This window comes from Parasteatoda tepidariorum, chromosome 4 (assembly GCF_043381705.1).
Source record: "Parasteatoda tepidariorum isolate YZ-2023 chromosome 4, CAS_Ptep_4.0, whole genome shotgun sequence".
In the NCBI taxonomy this organism is placed as follows: domain Eukaryota; kingdom Metazoa; phylum Arthropoda; class Arachnida; order Araneae; family Theridiidae; genus Parasteatoda; species Parasteatoda tepidariorum.
This window is the reverse complement of record NC_092207.1, coordinates 443,624-467,468: the sequence shown is the minus strand read 5'-3', so window position 1 is coordinate 467,468 and position 23,845 is coordinate 443,624. Positions and strand designations below refer to the sequence as shown.

General features: G+C 32.4%; 1 protein-coding gene across 1 annotated transcript in view; it reads right to left on the bottom strand.

Moving 5' to 3' along the window:
• LOC107450496 (Ryanodine receptor) overlaps positions 1–23,845 on the bottom strand; it is a gene marked incomplete in the record, with an annotated part of 265,214 nt that overhangs the window by 51,863 nt on the left and 189,506 nt on the right. The window contains 11 exon segments of the mRNA XM_071180425.1: positions 151–221; positions 824–905; positions 3,353–3,457; positions 3,535–3,606; positions 6,216–6,272; positions 11,633–11,721; positions 14,112–14,266; positions 14,343–14,419; positions 17,297–17,376; positions 18,072–18,171; positions 21,872–21,937. Coding sequence (XP_071036526.1) covers positions 151–221; positions 824–905; positions 3,353–3,457; positions 3,535–3,606; positions 6,216–6,272; positions 11,633–11,721; positions 14,112–14,266; positions 14,343–14,419; positions 17,297–17,376; positions 18,072–18,171; positions 21,872–21,937 — 954 coding nt within the window.

Sequence of the window (23,845 nt, the reverse complement as noted above, 5' to 3'; positions counted from 1 at the left end):
AAATTATTCCGAAAAATCTGTTTCAGAAAAAAATAAATTTACTCTAAAACATGCTAATATATTCAAAAGCCAACAACAACCAGTGTTCAAATAGTTCAATAAGAAACGATGGGATATCGGGATTTTAGTGAAAGAGAAGAAGAAATGTACCTCAACGTTACTTGCAGATTCCACAAGAGTATCCACCATCTGCTTACCAATTGTTCCGTTCATAACATTACCTATTGGGGGGTCATTTTAACATTAGCATCATAACATTACCTATACAATAATATACCTTCATCAATTATAGTTAAAGAGTTGCGTTACATGATTTAGAACAACTAAACGATCATCTTCATGCACAGTATGATGCAAATAGTATTTTATATATTCGCCTGTTTGGTTAGTGAAAATATTAAATTAAGGTTGTGAACTCATCAAATTTGTTTGAACATTGTGTTATAATATGTAATAATGTTATAATATGTAATATATAAGTATGTTATAATATGTAATATATAAGTATGTTATACTATGTAATAATGTTAAACAATATAGATGTTAGAAATTATTACTTAGAAAAACTACTTCTGCTCTCCGATAAATCTAAATATTTTTAGTAGTAATATATAATAATATTTGGACGTTGGAAGTGGAGGCACAACAGAATTCCTTTTATGTATATGTATAAATGTTGAGTGAATAGTTTTTACTTCAGTAGAAAAACTGTTTTCTGTCAAAAAACAGAAATTATGGCAAAGCAATCACAGGGGTTAGTGAGCGGAAGCGAGCAGGGGCCACCCTAGTAGGTACAAAAAAAAAATATGTGACGAGATTTCACCTTCTAGCATACTGAGCATCATAATGACCATTTCCTTTTGTAGTTCCAGCAATTCCTTCAACAGATCCAATTGACTAGCATTCTAGAAGAAAAAGAATTATAACAAATAATTTTTGTAATTCATTTTTACATGCATTTGAATTATTATCATTTTTCTTTCGTTATTTTAATTTGTTCACATACGTATAATTATTAGAACACAATAGTTTTAATAGCTCATTTAGTTTCGCTTAGTATTGAAATTTTCTAACATTTAACAGTGTGCAAAAGCTTCGAACGCGTATGTAGTCTTATGAATTTATTTTAAGAAAACTATTATTTCCATCAAAGTTAATTACGATTATTAAGCGGCTGAAACAAATCTTAAGCATTTTCTTTTCTCTAATGAAGAATTTTCTTTCCTTGAATAACATAAAATGGATAATTTAAAGGTACTGTTATTATTACGTTTTTGATTTTGTTTGCTTTCTAAATTAAGAGAGGATTGTTTCTATTATTGTTAGAATAATGTAACTCTACTTTACATTATAGGATAAAATTATTTAAATCATTGTCTGATGAACTTATGAACCGTTTTACAGTTATTATTCTTTGTTGAAAATTCTATGATGAATGAGAGCTAAAGAGATTCGTGAAATGACTTCACTTTCAGCTTCATGCACATGAAGTGATGAAAGCAAACACTTTATTTAAAATATACATCCGCTTGTTTGGTAAGTAAAAATATGAAATGACAATTGTGAACGTACCAAATTTTTTCGAACACCATACTTTTAATTTTAAAATTATTTACAAAAATGATTACATCAAAAAATGATTTATGTACAAGTTAGTTGGCAAAAAAGAAAAAAGGAAAAAAAAATAGATACCACCCTGAATAACTTTCGTTCTAATGATCGGATTTTCACGTACTAAGTGTCAATCTTAATGGTTCTTGGGGATGATCTTTGTTGAGGTTTGAGTTCGAGATTAGTTAGATAGTTTGAGTTTCCTGTGCTGGCAACATCTTATTGTTTTTATATTCTTTTTGATGTAAATTAAAGTTAAGTTTTCAGTTTGTTCAACGTGACTTTCAGTCTGATTTGCTCTCAACAAAATCCAACATTTGGAGGCTGGTGGGAATGCCTAATGGGAGTTGTCAAGCGATGTCTACAAAAGGTACTAGGACGAGCACTTCTTGACGAGGAAAGTCTGTTCACGGCCCTTATTGGAATATAAGCTGCTCTGAACAGTCGACCATTGGTATACAAAGATGGAAAAGATGACAGTTCCACAGCCTTAACACCAAGCCATTTCTTGACAGGACGAAAACTAACGGCCATTCCATCCATCCCAAATAACAACAAAAAGCTAAGAAAAATCTACACAGCAGCAGGACTTACTCGACTGCTTTTGGAAAAAATGGTCCAAGGAATATTTGCTTCAATTGCGGTCATTTCATCAAGTTCGTAATCAGGACAATATCATTAACGTTCGAATTGGCGATATTGTACTTCTACAAGAAGATGTCCGACCACGGCACAAGTGAAAGAAAGCTAGAGTGGTGAGCTTGCATGAAGGACGAGATGGAAAAATAAGATCCTGTGAGCTGAGAGTTAATGGTCACAATATAACCCGTCCGTAAGCTCTGGTCATCCCCCTCGAGGTCGACCAGGGTGGGGAGGATGTTGAGGTTTGAGTTCGAGATTAGTTAGATAGTTTGAGTTTCCTGTGCTGGCAACATCTTATTGTTTTTATATTCTTTTTGATATAAAAATTGAGTTTTTAAAATTGAGTTTGATAAATAAAAGTTAAGTTTTCAGTTTGTTCTACGTGACTTTCAGTCTGATTTGCTCTCAACAAAATCCAACAATCTTAAATATGCAAATTATTTAGTGCTATCTATTAATTAAGTTCCGATCACAGAACATTATTTCAATTTTTTTATGGTCTAAAATTGGTTACTTAGCAACCGAGTAAAATTAAGTATTTCTCTCTATGAGTTATCTTAAAATATTTATTTGCGATGGCGACTTTAATTGGCTGTTTTCAGGGACTATCACCAAATATATAAATCTTTATTGCTACCCAATTTACGACCCAAATTTTTCAAAAATTTGTCTCCCCCCCCCCCTTTATTTCAGGAGTCAGGATTCCAAATATGTAAAAAAATAATATATGTTTATTCAGAGAAAGTGCATTTTTATGTCCGATTTCGTAACTTAATAGTTAGCACTCATTAATTAGCATATTTGAGGTCACCCCCTCGGGAACCATTAAGATTGACACTTAGTTCGTGAAAATCCGATCATTTGAAAGAAAGTTATTCAGAGTAATATCTTTTTTTTTGACGACTGTACACTAATAGATCTTAATAGTATCATAAGAGAAGGAAATATTTGGACGTGGGAAGTGGCTGGACAAGTGTTCTCTTTAGTACATATATTTTTAGTCGAATAATTTAAACTGTTTTAAGTATAAAAAAAACAGGAATTGTTGCGAAGGTTGGTGAGCCTCCTAGTTCAGTTTAAATAATGATGAAACACTTACTTTGGAGAGCTTGTCTTGCATGTGTGCAAAGAGAAAGAGGAAACCACCAACTGCGTCCCATAGCCTACTGTGGGCTAAAGCTTGTTGATTGAGAGAGCAGGGACCCTTTTAGAAGAAAAAAAAACACTATTCATATTGATTGAACTGAATGGAGAAAAGAATATATTTTTAAAGCAACTCACCTGAATGACTTCTGTTAATGTATTAAATACTTGTTTGGCGACAGTGATGGCTTTACAGAAGTTATCTTTGCCCTGTAAGAAAAGAAATTCATTTACAACTGACGTCTATTTAGAAAGGAAAAAAAATGGTATACGTTCGATGCACCATTTCGAATATTAATGAATGTTTTTTTACACATTAAGCAGATACAGCTTAAAACAAAATGACATGTTTTTTTTAAAAACTCTATTTTATGATGGAAAGTTTTAGAAACCTTTGAGGCTCTTTCACCCACCGTTTAAGGTTAAGAAAAAAATTGACCTCGAATAAAGTATGAAGCTTATTCCAACTACAATATATGCACATTATAAGTTCACTCTTATATTCACTTTGATCGATTGTGTAATAACTTGAATGTAAAATATGAACATTTTAATTTCATATAAAAATACTCTGTTCAGCGAGAACTGATGGCCACCTTACATTTTGCCATCACTTTTGAACCACAATATTTCATACACTATAATACAAAATGTAATACCATATAAATAATAATATTAATAATAAGTGTAATATACATTACTTCGGGTAATTACACTTTTGGCTGATTAACACCAATGGTTAACCTGACTAATTAATAAAGAAACACTCAGGGAGGAAGGTAAATAACAGGGTTTACTTCTACTATCAGTTCTCGCCACACTTTCATTTTGAAATTAAAACTTTTCTTTTAAGTCTATCACAATAAATTTAGAAGCACACAAGCGTAAGCAAAGTAAGTATTGGTGTACACATATATTTGCTGTAAGAATAATTTTCATGCAAGATTTATATTCACAATAAAATTTAAAAAAATATAAGTAGTCAAGCATTTCCGTTTTCGAATTCGACCTGTCTTCTGTTCTAAAATGCTTCAGAACTAGTTCCTGTACATTCCGCAATAAAAAAAATTTCATTCTTTATGTCGCATTGATTTTTTATGTACTCTTCATAAGAATCTAACATTTTTCTGAGGAGCAATATTTTGTCAATTATTCAGTATCATAAGCGTTTTTGTTCACTAATTTTTAAATACTACGCTATTCCGCACCCAGATCGCATCAACCACAGTGCTCACGGAAAATATCTTCAGTGGCAGACGGATCATGGGTAACAGTCCTCTTGCCGTCTGACTGATCATGGGAGGTTTTCATGTTTTTTCACACCACGTAACGCAAATGTGGGTTAGTTCCCTCAAAAAGTCCTCCACGAAAGCAAATTTCTCCCACTACTTGATCCAGGAGTTTCTTGGTCTTCTGGATTGGGTTCCGAAATGACTAGGCTACGGAGTTGAAGTCGTAAATCCAAAAGTCGTAAAACGGCTGTTCATCGACGGTTACAAAATGAAATACTAAGCTGAAAGTAACGTTTTTACGTTATTTGTGAGATGGAATACGCTATTTCTTAGCATGTGCAGTATAGTTGAGGTGTGAAAATAAGATTACCGTAATGCTAAAACTCTCCACCTCAAAGCATTAAGCTCTTAGTGCGTGACTATTAGATTCAGTTAATAGGTGTTCTGTTTTTTACACATTGGACAAATGGGTCTCGGTTTGGATTGGATGGCAAACTGTGCTCAAGAGTCATAGAAAACAGTGACGTCATTGCTTGCGTTGCTATGGCGACCGCTGCTGTGTTTCTTTTCATTTTCACTGGCAGACATTTTTAATGTGTTTCTATCATAATAATTTAAAGTATATTCTTTTTATTATTAACGTATAATGACTGGCTCTTGACGGTGATTTTAATATAAAAACGAATGCTGAAGAAGGAAAAGTATTTTGTGACGTCTTGAAACACGTACATAGGCAGGATTTGAAAACCAATCAGACGACAAACATCAATGGAGACAGTTTTTGCAACCCATGATTTGAAATATTGTGGCGTTTAACGGAGTCTATCTAGAAAGAAAAAGCATTTGACCAATGGTCCAGACATTTCGTGAAAGGTTCGTTTTTGTAAAATTGTGAAAAAAAAATGACTCGCAATTTGTGAATATAAAATAAAGTCACATTCCTTCAACCAGGGTCCTGCTTTTATGAATGTGTGCAAATAGGGTCCTGTTATTGCAAAAAAACTTTTTCAACGTTTTGTTAAATTGTAAATAGATACAAGATTACGCTCAACACTGTTTAATTGTTGTCAACACAAATTATAATTAAAAAAATTTAATTTTAAGAAATAAACAACAATTCCTACTTCTAAATTAGAGATGCAACATAAAAATATTTGGTATTGAGCCTATACTGCTGAACGCAGAATATTCATTTCGGACGAATATAGGAAGAAGCAAGCGTCTGCCGAAGACAAAACTTAATTCGTTTACATCCATCTTTATTTTTTTCTGCCATAGAAAGGGTTTATTCGATTAACAAAAACAATAATGAAGAACAAATTTGTGAAGGGTCCGATTTAAAGAAAAATCATTTTGTGAAGTGTCCGTTTTTAATTTAAAATATTTTGTGAAGGGTCCCGTTTTTATGAAATGATTTTTTGTGAAGTGTCCGTTAACGGACCCAAATTTCTACTGAACAGGCGATCACAACTTTTTTATTGTGTTTACTTTTATTTTTTTAATCTTGAGATCTTTGGCCATTTACAAATATTAAACTCATGTTTCAATTCTTATAGTAAATACACGAAAAAAGTTTGTGTGACTTACTGGTTGTTCAATGATCTCTTTGCTTGAATAGTACCAGTAGAAATCCATAATTGACTCCTAAAAGGAAACAAAAAACATGAAAAACACATCATTTTTGTTTAAAAAGAATATATTGACTCTTTTATACATAAGCACCAGAAGGGTTTTTTACTGTTAATGTCAGATAAAATCATACACCCCCTTTAACATAATCATACACCTTTAACGTCCGTTAACACTTTCTCACGTCCGTTGAAGTCTATGTAGACACGGGAAATTGTCTTTCTTTGTTAAAATACAAAATGTTCAAAGCCTCTTTTTAGTTTTAATTCATACTTAAAAAAGAGTTACAACGTTGCTCGTGAAATAAAAAAAATGAAACAAATCATCTCAATTAAATTAAGAGTTGTCAACTTTTCCTCGTTTGATTCATAAAAAATAGTTAGCTCTTGAATATAATTGTCTATGGTAAGTTTAAATAAATTTAAAAAAAGCTACGATATGAGCTTGATTAAAGTTTGAAAATGAAATGACAGTTTTTGAAAACAAATATTTCGCCTAAAGGTGAATACCTAAAAATTAAATAACAATACGTGATTTCTTAAGTTACATAACTCAAATAATTCAAGTTCAGAGAAAAACCACAATGGAAGCTCAAGTGAGAGACGTTTTATTTTTTAATAATTTTTATCTTGTTCCGACGTACTCTACATTTCAAAACTTTTTTTAAAAAAAAATTTCAAATGGCGGACATCCGTTAATAGATTGAAAACTTTGACTTCTGTCCAAGTATTAGCCGCTACGCCCTCTTCTACAATTTTCCTCGAATCAAACTACATTGAGAAAACTCACACTAATTTCTAAAAAAATAACTATTTTCAAAAAATTTTAAATTTTGAGTAAAAATCGAAAGGAAAAAAATAGTAGCTTGTCAAAATCATTTTTTTTTTTTTATTCTTTCCATGTTTATTTTAGACAGAAGAAAATTTTTCGATACTCAAATGTTGAACTTAACTATGTAAAGAAAAAACTATTCGTTTTTCGAGAATTATGATTACTTTGCAGAAAATAAGTTAGGACATCGAAATTCAACTAAACTTCGGATCAAGTCAAATAGTCTAAGAAGATAAGGCCGTATGTTCAGATTCAATTAATTTCTTAAAGAACAGGTGATTCAAAATGAATAATTCCATCAGCATAATGATGCTTTTAAATGGTGGTAACATTAAATGAATAGATTTTTGTAGTAAAAGATTTAGAGTTTCGTAAGCAATTAAGTGACTCATTTTAAAAACAACCCAGATCCTATAAGCATACACAGCTATAAGTTGTGTAGAAAAATAACGTATCGACAGGTATACAAAAAATAGATTCTTCTGCTGGAAACAACGTACGAATTTTTTTCTTTTTGATTTCAAATCATAATAGCTTATTTTTATCGTAAATAATGACATGAATGATCACAGCGTGCCATTATTTAGTTACAACTGACAGTGAAGAAAAAAAATTGCCACTTTAGCCAGACTGTTTAAAAATAAGCTATAAACACGTGATTGAAGATCATTTCAGAAATACTAATTTATTGGCGTAATCCGCCTATGCCAGGGATGGTGAACCAATGGCACGCGTGCCATTTATGGCACGCGACACAATATTTTGGGCACTCCACCGATCACAATTGTTATTGCACTATGAATTGTTATTGCACAAATGATATTACACTATGAAGCATATGTAACCATTAAATTAAAATTCACAAAAACAAACAAAATAATAAACCATTATTAATATAAAATTAGCAATTAATGCTAAAAAACAATTAATAACCAAAAAAACTAGCAAAAAATAACTAGCAAAAAAATTTAACAGTCCTGCTGAAATTAACATCTTACAACCTAATATAAGTCATTTGTCATCTAATCTGCAACAACAGAAGTCACACTGATGTTACTTTAAGTAGAATTACGCGTATAACTGCGACATTGCAAATTTTTTTTTTTTTAAATAAAGAGTTTTGAGTTGATAGTATTTAGTATTATTATTTTCCCAATAATAACGAAGTCAAAATTATTTGACGGCACGTCTGTGATCTCATTAAACAATTTTTTAGAAAAAATGGCACGTTGGTGTGTAAAGGTTCGCCACCCCTGGACTATCACGTTGATCACTTAAATAATCTGGCGGCACTGCGAATGAAAGATAATTTAATATTACATACCATACAAAACAAAAACTTTTTTGAATAAAGTTAACAAACATCACTATTGTTAAAGTAGTGGACAAAACTGAATTGTTCATAGTTTAATTTAAATCAGAGGATTCTTAATTTGTTTACTCATTCAGGGTTGTACACACAGATAAATTATTTAATTATATGGATCGATTTAATAGCGCGGTAATTAAAAAAAGAGCATTTCATAAAAGTCTTTAGATAAAGCATTTAACAAAATGATTACAAAAAATCACATTTTTTAACCGCTTCCATGATTATCCCGTGTACATAGCAAGTATTTATCATCCCGAGAAAAGTGGGCAGAATGTGTCAGTCCATTTTGTTTTATCCCGTTTTTACTCGATCGGAAGCAAAAAAACATAATTTGCTGTGATTGGAAATTTGCCAAGTTTTATTTGGAGTTTTAATGTTGGACTGTGGGACTGCATACGTGTTTTGAGCGATTGTATATATATACCAGGGATTTCCAACTGACGGCCGGGGAAGTCTTTTTTTGTGGCCCTGCGAACTAAAATATATTAGTTGTCATTTTTTTCGCGGACAATTTTCGTAAAAAATCTATATGGGTTTAAAATACTTTTCTCGTTAATCTATCTATATTATATAAAACGCTAATACGTACGTATGTATGTATGTATCAATAAAACCGATGATATTTCTTTTCTCGCGCTGGCAACAGTTTTCATTTTTATTTGATTGGATTCGGAGCACGTAGTGAGCAACCAGATAACAATGACCAGAGTGAGCATTATCAGGTTGTTCAATTCAGATTCATGCACTAAAAACATGACAATATTTAATTTAAACTCAATTGGGAATTGAAGTGAGAATGCTTTAAAAGGCCGCTGTTGAATTGATATTTTTCTACTGGGAGCTACCTAAACGTCTAAAAAACGTTTAAGTGTTTGTATTGAATGCACTGATTTTTTTTTTATATTTCGCGTTTATTTATGCATTGAATTTTCACGCTTTAAAATGCAGAATATTAGTGAAGCAATATTTGATAATTTATTTTGCTTATATGTTTCTTATTTAGCTAATGTTTTGATTTTTTCACCATGTACAATCTAAACAGCTAATACAGTTTTTTAAAAGCCAATAAGAACATTGGTAGAATTCTTCTACATAAGTACAATACTATGTCTTTGATGATAATATATTATGTCTTTGTGCTAGAACATTGTGTTCATTGGCGAGCGATCGCTGCGAGCCATGGTTCACGGCGTGAACCACATAGGATTGCGTAGCAATTCTCGGGGGTTGGCGAACGTTAACGAGAAGGGGGCGGAGCCTCCTAGTATTATATAAAACGCTAATACGTATGTATCAATAAACTTTTCTCGCGTTGGCAACAGTTTTCATTTTTATTTGATAGGCTTCGGCGCGCAAGCGCACGTAGTGAGCATCATATGGCTAATCGGGTGAATTCTCACCGAGTTATCAAAAAAATTCTCACAAAATTATCTTCATCGAAGCCGATGCTTTACATCCGGCGTTCAGTATTATTTCATATAGTTTTACAAAACATGGTTTTTAGCCCTCTGGTGGGAAAGACTTTAAAACAAGACTTACAACAGTTACTTTTCTCAACAACTGAAATTTAGAATAGTGTGATTAAGCAAAATATGTGAACTGTTTACGATTTCAAATTAATATTGAAATGTACAGGTTTAGAATTTTCTAGAGAGAAAAGATTTCGGAACTTCAGTGTTCAAAAAAGTATACAAAAGCTAGACGTTAAGAACGTATCCAATGATCGACCATCGGATTGCGAAGCAATCCGAAATGAACTGCGAAAGCAGTTGGGGGGGGGTGGCGAGCGCCAGCGAGCAGGGGGCGAAGCCTCCTAGTATAAACCTAATTTCTTCGTTTCTGTGAAATTTAACATACCAACTGTGCAAAAAAATTTTTTTCTCAGGTTTTCATCCAAGAAAATATTTATTCAAATACAAAAATAATCGAGTATGTTGCTCTTTCTTATTTCAGTTTTTTTTTTTTTTTTTTTTTTTTTTTTTTTTTTTTTTTTTTTTTTTTTTGTGAAGATAATTTAGCATGTGCGTATCAGAAATTTTCTCGAAGAAATTCTCCGATTTAACTTTCTGAAACCACTCATTTTGGACGAAAATATTTACACACACATTTGTAAATTTAAAATGTAAATTTCTATTTTCTGGTGGCTGCAGCAGACACACCTCAATTTTCTCATTGAATATTTTGCGTGCTACTATGTAAGTTTTAATACCAACCTTTTTGAAGTTTTATATCTTAACAATTAGATATCTGTTGCACATGAAAGTTATTGTAGAACGAATTTTTATTATTTATTTAATATTTTTAAAAATATTATTAATAACAATTAAATACTTTTGAAAATCTTCTTCTTATTTTAATTTGTAATTCAATACTTTTGTTTTGTACAACTTGGTAAAAACTGACAGTAATATTTAATGTTCCTTCAAACATAAAAGAGTAAAATTTTGATAAAGTTGCGACCCGCCATTTGATTTGCGTTTTTAATTGTGGCCCCCGGCCTCATGTAAGTTGGAAACCCCTGTTATATACGATGACTGCTGTATTGACATAGCAATAAGAGTAAAAAAAAATAGCGTATTACTTCACTGACGAAAATAACTTTGTCCCTTGTTTCAAGAAACTACATAGACTAATATTTAACTTATTTATTTTGTCCGCACGGGATAGTAAACTGATTTTAAAATAAATGTTTCTTACACATAAAAAATTCAAATTTCAATTGTACATTATGTTTTGTTTTAGTTCTTTGAATTTATTAAGAAAATTTTGATTTTCTGCAGTTTTTTTCTTCTTTAAAATATGGAAAGTGGTTAAAAAAATAACTAGTCGAAATTTTATTTATATTATTATATCACCATGTAATAGGTAGAATAATTGAAATTTAGAATATACTAAGAGTTCTAATCAGTTTAGTACGAAGTTGAAAATGTTTCTTTCCGTAAACGTTACATTAAACCTAATACCTCAATATTTTGTTTTAAATACCTAACCTCATTCGAGTAAATATTAAATTTCATTAAATTCTGGCTTAACGTGGCAAATAAATTCATATAATGATATGAATTTATTTGCCACGTTCATCATATGAATTTTTGTTGGGTATTTTTTATTCCGATTTTTTTCTATCCATCTAACAAATTATTAAAATGCACATAATTTAAAAGGAACTTACCTGCAATCGTAGTAAATAATCTACGGTACTGATGACGACGTTGACAGTGGTTGTGTTACCAGCTTGTGTCCTCAGATAGTTCTGAAAATCTAAAGAGGAACTTATTTTTAAGAAATAATATTCCGATAAAACAGTCATTGAACAATACAAAATTGTGGGAATATCCACAAAATATGTTTTATAGGAAACTATCTTTTTCTATCTCGTTAAAAATGCAGAAACTATCCACATGAATCTTCTCATTCATTCATAATGCACACACAATTAGTTTACATTAATTCATTATTATTACTTCAGTTACAATTACTTATTACGTTAAAGATGAAATGTAAAAAGTTGGAATGACTGATTACTTTATTACTTATTGAAAAAAATATTTATCCTATTTACTGGTTAGCTTTAACACTTTCCTTCAACAACAAAAAAATACTAAATTATTTATAAAAAACTTTTTTCCCATTGGAAAATTTCCTTTGAAAGCTGCTTTACCTACATACACTGATAACACTCAGTATTATGTATTTATTATTTATGGAATTTTTTTTCCAAAGAAAGAAATTATTTTAGTACAGCAAGTAGAAATATTATAAGAAATAATAATATTAAAATGATTCATGATTGCAAGTAGTAATATTAAAGTAGAAAACACTATGATGCAAGCAGTAATATTAAAGTTAGTTATGATTTTGGAAACATTAAGATACAGTTTCGTTTTATTAATAAATATTTATTTGCTGTAAATTAATAAGTATGGATAAATTAATCGACGCACCAAGGATTCTACATAAAATCTTAATTATAATGTAATACTATACAGCTTTATTGTTTTCACGGGACTGAAAGCGGTTTTCACTTGATTACGTTCGTATATTAATTGTTCGTATATAAATAATATTGCAACGAAATACGTTAGAAATAAATACAAATCTGAAGTATATAAAAAAGCTCTTGAATAAAAACCCATTACATGGATGTTTAAATATAAAAGTATTGCGTATAAACTCGTGCAAAACATGCAATTATTAAAACACTGCAGTGCTTTTAATCATTGAGTCTCATTATTATAATGTACTAACATAATGCTTATTAAAATAAATATTTTAAATTTATCTAATGTATCGTCTAATTTATCCTATTTGCATTATATATAGTCTCTTAAACAAGTATAAACCGGTTTCAGTATCGTAAAAGCAATAAAGCTGTATAGTACAGTACCCTTCCAAATTATTAGGGACACTTAAAATTTCTAAAAAATTGTCATTTTTCAATGCGTCGTAACTTTTTCAAAAATGAATCAATTTTCATAAAAATTTCTGGATATCATGTTCAGGTCTTCTACTTTCACCTAAAAGTTACTAATTTAATTTATCTCAATTTTTTGCAAAAATTTACACTTTTGAACAAAGAATTTTTTTTTTTTTTAAAAAATGTCAAGTCTGACAAGTTGCTACTTTGTAACAAAATTTTTTGCATAAAAATTATTACTTACACATTAAAGTACAAGACATTAACTTTAAAACGCGCTGACGTAAATGACTTTACGATTTTTTTTGACCGAGATATGAGATTATGAAAAAGTTTTGCCATTTATAGTGAAAAGTGAGTTGTGGCAGTATTTTAGGTGAAAGAAACCTGGAATAGCCCAGATATTATTGCAAAAGCAAGAGCTTGTATTAAAAGTATGCCGCGAAGAATAAACGCAGTTATACAAGCAAAAGGACATGTTACAAAATATTAAGATTTTTTTATTATATTTGTTTTTGTAAAAATGTTTTTGAATTTTATAATAAAGTTAACTTTCTTGAGTCGTTTTTTAAAATTTTATTGCAAATTTACAAATAATGTTCTTGTTTGTAATAATGTTTTAAATAAAAAAACTTAATTAATCCGAATAAGAAAGTTGCAAAAAAATAATACTAAATACTAAATAATTTTCGAATTCACATTAATTTCGTTTTCACTATAAATGACAAAAATTTTTCAAAATCTCATATCTCAGTCACAAAAAATCGTAAAGTCATTTACTTGAGCGCGTTTTAAAATTAATGACTTGTACTTTAATGTGTAAGTAATAATTTTTATGCAAAAAAATTTGTTACAAAGTAGCAACTTGTCAGACTTGACATTTTTTTAAAAAAAAATTGCTTTGTTCAAATGTGTAAATTTTTTGCAAAAAATTGAGATAAATTAAATTAATAATTTTTAGGTGAAAGTAGAAGACCTGAACATGATATCCTGAAATTTGTATGAAAATTGATTCATTTTTGAAAAAATTATGACACTTTGAAAAATGACAATTATTTAGAAATTTTAAGTGTCCCTAATAATTTGGAAGGGTACTGTATATCACCTGATCATTAAGGTTTTACATAGAATCTTATAGTGCGTCTAAAAATTTATCCAGAGATATATTTCAACTTAAATATCTTATATAGTGAGTGGACTTTTCACAAAAAAAAGGAATCAAGAGCCAGTGTACCCAGATTATGACCCTCGCAGAGTAGTTGCAGGAATCGGAATAGGGCGCACGTGAAGTCCTTGTCATGCATGTTCTTCTCGCCGGCAGTCCCTTCTGATCCAACACCCAGTCCTTCCGCCTTCTGGGTTCGCTCAAATGCATCCAAATCCAACACGCTAAATAAAAAAGATATATTCTTTCTAAGAATCTCAATTCATTTAGAAAAAGAGTAGGAAAAAGAAATGGAATTACCTGCAGGAATTCATCAAAGCTGCTACTGATGTGAAAAATCCGACGTCTTTCTTGTCCTTCAGATGTTTCAACATTCTCTGAAATGAAGGTGTGACACTTTTATAAAATCGGGACATTTTAGGGACGTAAGCCAAGTTCCTTTCAAAAAAGTAAGTTTTAAAGTCTCATTCATGAACTACGCGTGACAATGCCTTGCAAAAGACAGATTTTAAATCTTCCTTACACCCACCTAATTACTTGTATTTTTCAAACGTCTCCTTTAAGCCGCGATGGCTCAGGAGATAGAACATCCGCCTTCCAATGAGATGAACTGGGTTCGAATTTCTGCGATGGATGGAATACGAATTCCGCATCCGGCTTGTACCGACCACAGTGCTGGCGTGAAATATCTGCAGTGGTAGACGGATCACGGATTAGAGTCCCCTTGCCATCAGGCTAACCGTGGGAGGTTCTCGTGGTCTTCCTCTCCATGTAACGCAAATGAGGGTTAGTTCCATCAAAAAGTCTTCCACGAAAGCAAATATCTGCTAATACTTGATTCACGAGTTCCCTTGTCTTCTGGATTGGGTTCAAAATGATAAGGATACGGAGTTGAACATTAGTAGTAAACCCAAAATTGGGTCGGCTGTTCAACGACGGTTATAAAATAAAACACCCTTTTGCTGGTCAAATCCCCAATAGTAAATTCAATTTGAATCACAGGCGGATGTACAGAAATCGCGTAATCTTCTCTCTCTGATAAATGTACATATGACGGTTTCTCTTTTTAATAAAGATTAGTTCTGTAGAGTATCAAGCTATATAGAACTGTTCAGTTTTTTTACAAAAAACTTTTATATACAAACAACACAAACAGTAACAAATATAAATTACCCGTAACGGAATAGTGAAAAGATCATAAGACAGCAAGAAAAACCCGTAACGGAATTTAAGGAAACTCACCCGTAGCGGGATAGATAAAATATTATAAAACAACTAGATAAAGTACCCGTAACGGGATTCTGAAAACTCAAATTCCGCACAAAACTAATTCTAAAAAATCAACAACTATCTGGTGTTCTATTTTTATCGTCTGCTTTTATTATTTAAATTTATCTTCTTATGTGTTTATTTTATTTATGCTTTTGCCAGCCCGTTAGTTTTTAATATTTTTACTTTAATTCATGCTTTTGCAAACCAATTATTTTTCTTATATTTTTAAACTTTATAGTTCCAAATGCTTCGTTTCACAGTGCTGGCTAATTACTTTCTGGATCGTAATAATCGGTTGCTCTCCGATTTTCGGTGACTAAGAGAGATAATATAAATAAGCATCATTCCAAGTTTATGATCGTACACTGTTCCTTTACTAATCAATGAATGTTAGCGGGATTCGAGTGAGCGAGCTCACAAGAAAAATGTCAAAAATTATTCTCAGATACTCATGATTCTGTTACCGTGATAGACCGAAATGAAGAGAATGTCGACTTTCAAAGGTGAATGTCAATAATCACATAGTCGCTTTGGCTTGAAATAGTTGTTATATCCGATTTGATACTAATTACTTCGTTCATATTATTATATTTATTCGATACTTTAATATCTGTTGAAAATAGATTAGGAGAAACATTAGTGTTCGGAGTACCGGTAAAATACATATCGAACAGTAACACTTGACTTTTAAAAAAAATATATACAGTACGCTTCCAAATTATTAGGGACACTTAAAATTTCTAAAAAATTGTCATTTTTCAAAGCGTCGCAACTTTTTCAAAAATGAATCAATTTTCATAAAAATTTCTGGATATCATGTTCAGGTCTTCTACTTTCACCTAAAAGTTACTAATTTAATTTATCTCAATGTGTTGCAAAAATTTACAATTTTGAACAAAGAAATTTTTTTTTTTTTTAAAAATGTCAAGTCTGACAAGTTGTTACTTTGTAACAAAATTTTTTGCATAAAAATTATTACTTACACATTAAAGTACAAGACATTAACTTTAAAACGCGCTAACGTAAATGACTTTACGATTTTTTTTGACCGCGATATGAGATTTTGAAAAAGTTTTGCCATTTATAGTGAAAAGTGAGTTGTGGCAGTATTTTTGGTGAAAGAAACCTAGAATAGCCCAGATATTATTGCAAATGCAAGAGCTTGTATTAAAAGTATGCCAAGAAGAATAAACGCAGTTATACAAGCAAAAGGACATGTTACAAAATATTAAGATTTTTTTATTATATTTGTTTTTGTAAAAATGTTTTTGAATTTTATAATAAAGTTAACTTTCTTGAGTCGTTTTTTAAAATTTTATTGCAAATTTACAAATAATGTTCTTGTTTGTAATAATGTTTTAAATAAAAAAAACTTAATTAATCCGAATAAGAAAGTTGCAAAAAAATAATACTAAATACTAAATAATTTTCGAATTCACATTAATTTCGTTTTCACTATAAATGACAAAAAATTTTCTAAATCTCATATCTCAGTCACAAAAAATCGTAAAGTCATTTACTTTAGCGCGTTTTAAAATTAATGACTTGTACTTTAATGTGTAAATAATAATTTTTATGCAAAAAAATTTGTTACAAAGTAGCAACTTGTCAGACTTGACATTTCTTTTTTAAAAAAAAATTGCTTTGTTCAAATGTGTAAATTTTTGCAAAAAATTGAGATAAATTAAATTAATAATTTTTAGGTGAAAGTAGAAGACCTGAACATGATATCCTGAAATTTTTATGAAAATTGATTAATTTTTGAAAAAATTATGACACTTTGAAAAATGACAATTATTTAGAAATTTTAAGTGTCCCTAATAATTTGGAAGGGTACTGTATATAGGGCATACCGGGCAGTGGCACTAAGCTAGACTTAGTATATATTCCGGACCAAAGCGACTATGTCACAGTGACAATTCTATAATAAGGGAAGGATCATTTGAGGAAGGATTAATGATAGATTATTTAATGAATCCAACCTTCTGAATGTCAACGTTTCCTCCTTTTAGGATAGATATTCCAAGCTTAAGAGTATTCATCGTCATCGGGCTCTGAACACCTAAAAATAAATAAGAAGAAGATTATGCAACTCATGAGCAGATTCTGGTTTTTTGTAGGCTAACGAATTAACTCGGGTATGTAGTATATTACAACTATTTATTATCCCGAGTCAACTCGGGCATAGCAGAATGCGCCAATACCTTTTGTTTTAATCACGTTTTTATTCTGCCGGTAGCAAAACAAAAAATAATAATTTGCTGTGATTCAAAGTCTACCAATTATTGTTTGGGAGTTTTGCTATGTGTGGGACTGCAGACGCGTTTTGTACAATTGTGTATATACGATGGTGGGTGAATTTATGCAGAAAAAAAAGAGTAAAAAAATGTCGTTCGCGAGCGAAAGTAACGCAGAAGATTTTTTTAGATGATGAAGATGTGAACCTGTACAAAGACTCATATTTAACTTTTTTCATTTGACCAGAGATCATTTGGGATAGTAAACAGATGGTAAATCATACATTTTTGACACATAAAAACAAATTAAAATTTCAACTTAGAACTTGTGTATTATGTTTTGTTTTAGTTCCTTGTACTTAGTGATGAAATAAAAAATATGTTGATATTTTGCATTTTTTTTCTTCAAAAAAATTGGTAAAGGAAGCCGTTAACCAAGAAATTAACTGCAAAGAAAATAATTCCCCTCAGGAAAGGGTTTCCTTTCAAAGGTTCATTTATTAACCAATTTGACTCTTACCTTTGCAGGCAGATATGTAAAGTAGCGTCATTTCTGCCACTCCTCTGTCCGCCAGTCTCGATTGTTGGAACAGCAGCTTTTGCTTCTCCATTTCTTGTTCCTGCACAAAATAAAGTGAAAGCTCTAATAGAAGACTCACACGGTTGAAAGTTTTCTAATTTAGTTTCAGCAATTAAACTTATCTTTCAATCACACAGCACAGATGAAATGAGAAGAAGGTCTATATAAGATTCAAAAGAAATCATCTATGATTCAAAAGAATCTTAAAAGGTTCTTTTGAATCTTAGATGATAATTGAAGCTGGGTCTAAGGGCCACTATTAAATTATAAAAATGAAACGATAAAATGTGGAGTGGAGTTTTTAATTTCTGATATCGAAATCATGCCAATACTATAGGAGAAAATCTTCTTTTAAGTAATTCTCTCTGCCACAGAAAGAGAAACGCGTTTTTTTTTCGGAAAATGTTTCGCCAAGTTCTTCGCAAAGGTTCTGATAATAATTAACGCATCCCCAAAGCTATTAAGACGATATAATTCATGAATATATTTATTTTATTTTCCGAGTATGGGATTTTGGAATGCATAAAATAATAATGAATAGAAGAAGTGTAGTAAATTCCTTTTTCCTTCATTTAAAGTGATGCCCAGAGTGGTCTTTCAGTTGTTTTCACCGATAGTTCATATACGCTGTCTTGGCGATTCGGGTGATTTTTTTCCTCATCACTTGACCACGAGCTGGGATGGATCAGGGGATAGAGCACTCGCTTCTAAACAAGATGACTTGGGTTGAGCAATACGAATTCTGCTTTCAGCTCCCACGAACCAGAGAGCATGTGCGTTATATAGAGAGGAAAACAAAGAAGACCACCCACGGTTAGCTTGATGGCAAGGGGTCTCTGACCCATAATCCGTCTACCACTGAGGATAGTTTACGTGAGCACTGTGGGCAGAAGCCAGCCATCGATGGGATTCGAACCATTGGAAGGCACCACTGCTCCTTCCTCTTTTTTTCTGAGTGTTATATCGAATACAGGTCCCTTGCTGACGGGCCGCCATCCGTGGTAGTTTTTCATGCTTTTCATCCCTATGTAACACAAATACGTTACATCAAAAAGTCCTAGGTTAATTTTGCTTGAACCAGGAGTTTCCTTGTCTTCTGGTGTGGATTAAGAGGCTGCGCAGTTGAACATTGATAGCGATTAACCCAAAACTGGGTTCTGGCTTCTATGCCGGTTCTGAAATAAAAAGACTCAGCCACAGGGATATCTCACGATTTGTGATTTATTTCAACTGAATAAGGTCAAAGACACAGTTTATAAGCCACCACCCATACCTAAAACACTTCAAGAACATGAAGAATGCATGTTCTAATACTTGATCCTTGAATAATACTTGAATATTTGATATTGAGTCAAAGCTCTCGCGCAGTTTTTTAGGTGCCCGTTTAGCGTCCAATGAAAATGCTTGCTGAAGAAATGCCGTAAGAATGGGATGTGGGCATGAAACCTAGAATGGTTAACCTTAAATTTAACCTACGCTAAGTCTAATCTTGGAAAATGAAACGGGATTGATCTCAATCGTAGATTAAGAAGCCGTGGTGGCTCAGGGGATAGAGCGTTCGCCTTCCAATGGGCTGAACCGGGTGAGGTGAACCACATTTCTCCTTATACTTCATCCAGGAGTTCTTCTGGATTGACTTCAAAATTATAAGCCGCCCATACCTAAAACACTTTAAGAACACGAAGAATGTCGTTCTCATACTGTGGCACAGATGAATTCTTTGCAAACAGTGGTTCATGAACACTGCCATCGCATAACAAGTGATCTGCACTTAATCCCATAGATCTTCACTTCAGGTTAGAGTTACATCAAAGCACATTTGTGCAGAAACCATTAAAGAAATTACAGAATGCGTGTAACGAACTTGATTACAAAATTAAATATGTTTGTCTAGTGAGTGACACAAAGGGTGAAGCGTCGAACACATTTAACTGGGAAAGAAAATAAAGCTTTTCTTATATTGTGCTGCTTAGATTGTTGGGTATTGAAAAATAATTAATGTGAATGATTAAAAATTACATATTTAACAGAAAACATGACGCGTGAGGTAGTCCAGGCTGGCCAAGAATTACTAAACAACAAGAAAACATACCTTAGCCTAGATAAAATCACCTGTAAAAAATGATCCTTAGATGAAGGAGTCCAAATCGTGAAGATGTAAGGCACTTAACTTTTAACACAGCATCATCTTTTTAAGAGTTGGTAGGTGGACAGTCTCTGGCAGTATAACAGAAATTTAATATACTAGGTAATCAGTATCACAGAAATTAGTGATCTTTTTGCAGATTGGAGTGCACCAAAACTTCCGTCAACCACTGGTGGTTTGAAAACAAATGGATGACACATTCTTCACAAAAAAGGAGCAAGAATGATCGGTAAGCTCGATCCACGTAAAATGGCGTGTGTCGTCATTCACATCTCCCAAGGTTTAAATCTTATTTTTTTGTAGAGCATGATGAAAAAACAAAACTGGAATTTTTCTTTGTAGAACTTTAAAAATGAAGAGTCAATTAGAACCTTACGGGAATATAAGGATGAGCATGGCTGTTGTAGCAACAGTAGTCGAAAAGAACATGTTGAGGATGTAGTTGGGTTATGAGGAAGCCAACGTTTAAAGCTTAAAAGATGGCAGTGACGAAACACTACAATGGCGATGACGACGCCATGTTAAATTTTATCCCTGACCTCAGGTGAGGGGGGAGATTAAAAAAAATCCGATAAGAGGAGAGCCGTATCTAAATTGACGATCAGGTATCGAATGCTAATGAGCGTCTTTCGCTCCTCTTATTTATAGAAATGCTTGAAAGTTAAAGTATAATTCCCTATTATGTGAGAGTTGAGGTGTTATTATCTATTATTTTTTAGTGCCATTCCCAATTTCTGATGGAAGTGCCAGTGTTTTAAAAAAACTCGCTCTCAAGCACGGTTATGGCAACTCGAAAGATCGCCCGTTTCACGTGGACGTCACAGATACCTCGCCAGGTGTTCTTCCAAGAAAAAGGGTGAGAATAGAATTTTTCGGGGGAGAATGTCCCAATTGCACTAAGGTTTAAGGGGCGAGGTAAGAATTGGATCAGGATTTACTAACTTAGCCTGTGACTCGATGTCACATAGATATTTTTTGATAACGAGGATTGTCATAGTTTCTCAAACGTAAAATTAACTAAATCCTGCCAATCATTTTTGTAATGTTTAAATATTACTTTCATTATTTACTGTGAAAAATGTTGAAGAAAAATTAAGAAATCTTCTATTAAATATGACCTTCCTCAGTGGATTGATCGTGAAGACACGATTCCCAGTAGAACACCGAAGTCAAACATCACTGGCTGAAGTAAGTGCGTGGGTGGATGACCACATTGACTAACCTGCGTAGGGACCAAGAGTGTGCGGTGTTGGTCCTCCTTAAACTGTTCTACCGTAAAGTGCTCGACTTCACGCGCAGGTCGTCGGGCTACCAAAGCAGTGGTGCCCTCTGCAAAGGATCAGAATGGCGAAGGCATGTCTTCGGATCATGCTCAGGGATGTTTTTCAGACTGTCGCCAATAACTCATTGAGCAGCCCTAGTGCGACATGAATGAAGTACCTACCTATTAAATATGAGGTGAATACCTACCATGATGCGAACAAATTTTTTCTATCCAATAATAGCAGCGTTAAGAGAAAGAAAAATGCCTGTTTAAAATATGCCAAGTGTAAAGGTCATGGATTTTCCACTGAATATTAAACTATATACTTACATGGATGGAGGGTCCCTCTTCCCCTTCCTCTTCTTCCTCCTCCTCTTCATCTGCACCCCCACAGCTCTGCAGAACAAAAATATAGGTTCTTCAAATGATTATTAAAGTAACACATTACAACATTTGTAGTTGTAGTGTTTCTACCAATAAAATAAAATTGCAATCCCAATTCATTAGTTTATAAGACATGTTCTATGACGGGGTACCTTTTCACAGATGAAATGAATGTTGACCTTAGCGATAACTACTCCCCCCCCCCATATGGGTGACCTTCGGACGAGATGTGAACACGCCTACCTTGACAGAAACGCCCACTACAATTTGAGCATGCCTACTTGCGACTGCGACATTACCCACCTCCTCGCGCTGTTACTACTCAGTCCTGATGACACACAATGCACAGCGTATTCACTGGACTGCTAAAGGCAGCACAGGAGCGACCGTGAACTTAATACAACTCTCACTATCAGCACTCAAAAGTACGGCGATCTTAATACAGCTCTCCCGGCTTTTTATATAACAGTAATGAATCAACTCATGGTATCCTTTCATCGAATTCTATCACAGTTCTAGTGGAAGAGTACTGTAGTGCGCCTACCACTACAAAATTACAATTCACTAGCATATAAGACATGTTAACAGATGGGTTACCTTTTTGTAGATGATAGTTGACGTAACTACTATCCCCCTAAAGTCAATATTGAGCCGGGAGATGGGTGTGAAATGTATATTGCAATACCAATGGTAATCATGGCTGAAAGTCCTTATATAGCAAGACGGAAAAGATGAAAAATTGGTACGCAACACATTTCATTATAGCATTTAAATAAAATATCTGTAACTACCAAGATTTCTTTAGGATTTGAACATATATATAAATCTGCTTCGCCTCTAAGTTAAACTATATATTGTTAAATAGTTTAAATAATGAATAAGTTAACTCCTCCCAAAAATAACTGAAATTGTTTTACTACCAGCCTTTTCTCTTTTCCGTCTCGCTTTCACCCCTGATGGTAATGTTTTAGGAATCTCTCGAACATTAGTAAGAAAAAACTACATTTTCATTAGAGTTAACTGCAACTACTTTAAACAATTCTTGTTTACATGAAATATTTTTATTTATTCCAAAGCACATTTCAACGAATTTTGTTCTTTTAAACTTTAAGCTTCTATCGACAGTGATTTATGAAATGTTTGAAAATTATCAAATAGTTGCGATTTAAGTGATCAGTACCTTTTTTTTATATCCCCCAAGAAATAAAGCACTGTACGAAAAATAAAAGAACGGACCACCTTGAACAACTTTTGATCGAACGATCTCCTCTTTCTAGGACTCCATCTTAATGGTTTGAGGAGATGACGGCAAATACGCTAATTAACTAATGCAGACGATATTTTAAGTTACGAAATAAGACGTAAAAAATACTTCCTGTAATATTGAATTTTAAAAAAAAGTCATATTTAGAATTCAATTTCTCATGAACCCTATTGATTTTTTCGAGCATCAAAGGTAGATCTTATGGCCAGAGCGGCATTCTCATCGCTTACGTTGGCAAAAAATTTGATTTGCGTTTCAAATTCGAAATTTGTTTTGCGTTTTATTTTTCGTTTAAATTTACAAAAATTGGTCAATTTTGTAATTTTCGTAAAAAAATACAAAGCGTGCTATAGTTTTGTTCGTGCCACTAATAGTTTAATAGTCGTAGCCGTTCGTGCCACTAATCCATATTATTAAAGCTTACCTTCTTTTTTGTGCATTGATAATTAAAATTAATATCTAAACCAAACGAATAGTTTTATCGAAACAATAACTAATTATCCAAAACAATAAAAGTTTTAATAATGACACTGCAAATATTCAACACAGTTTGCAAAGATAGCTGAAACTGCGTATGATATTTGCATTTGTAACGTCAATGCTCGTCACACGTGACATTTGGACAAGCGCACATATGCATATGACTTATAAACTGC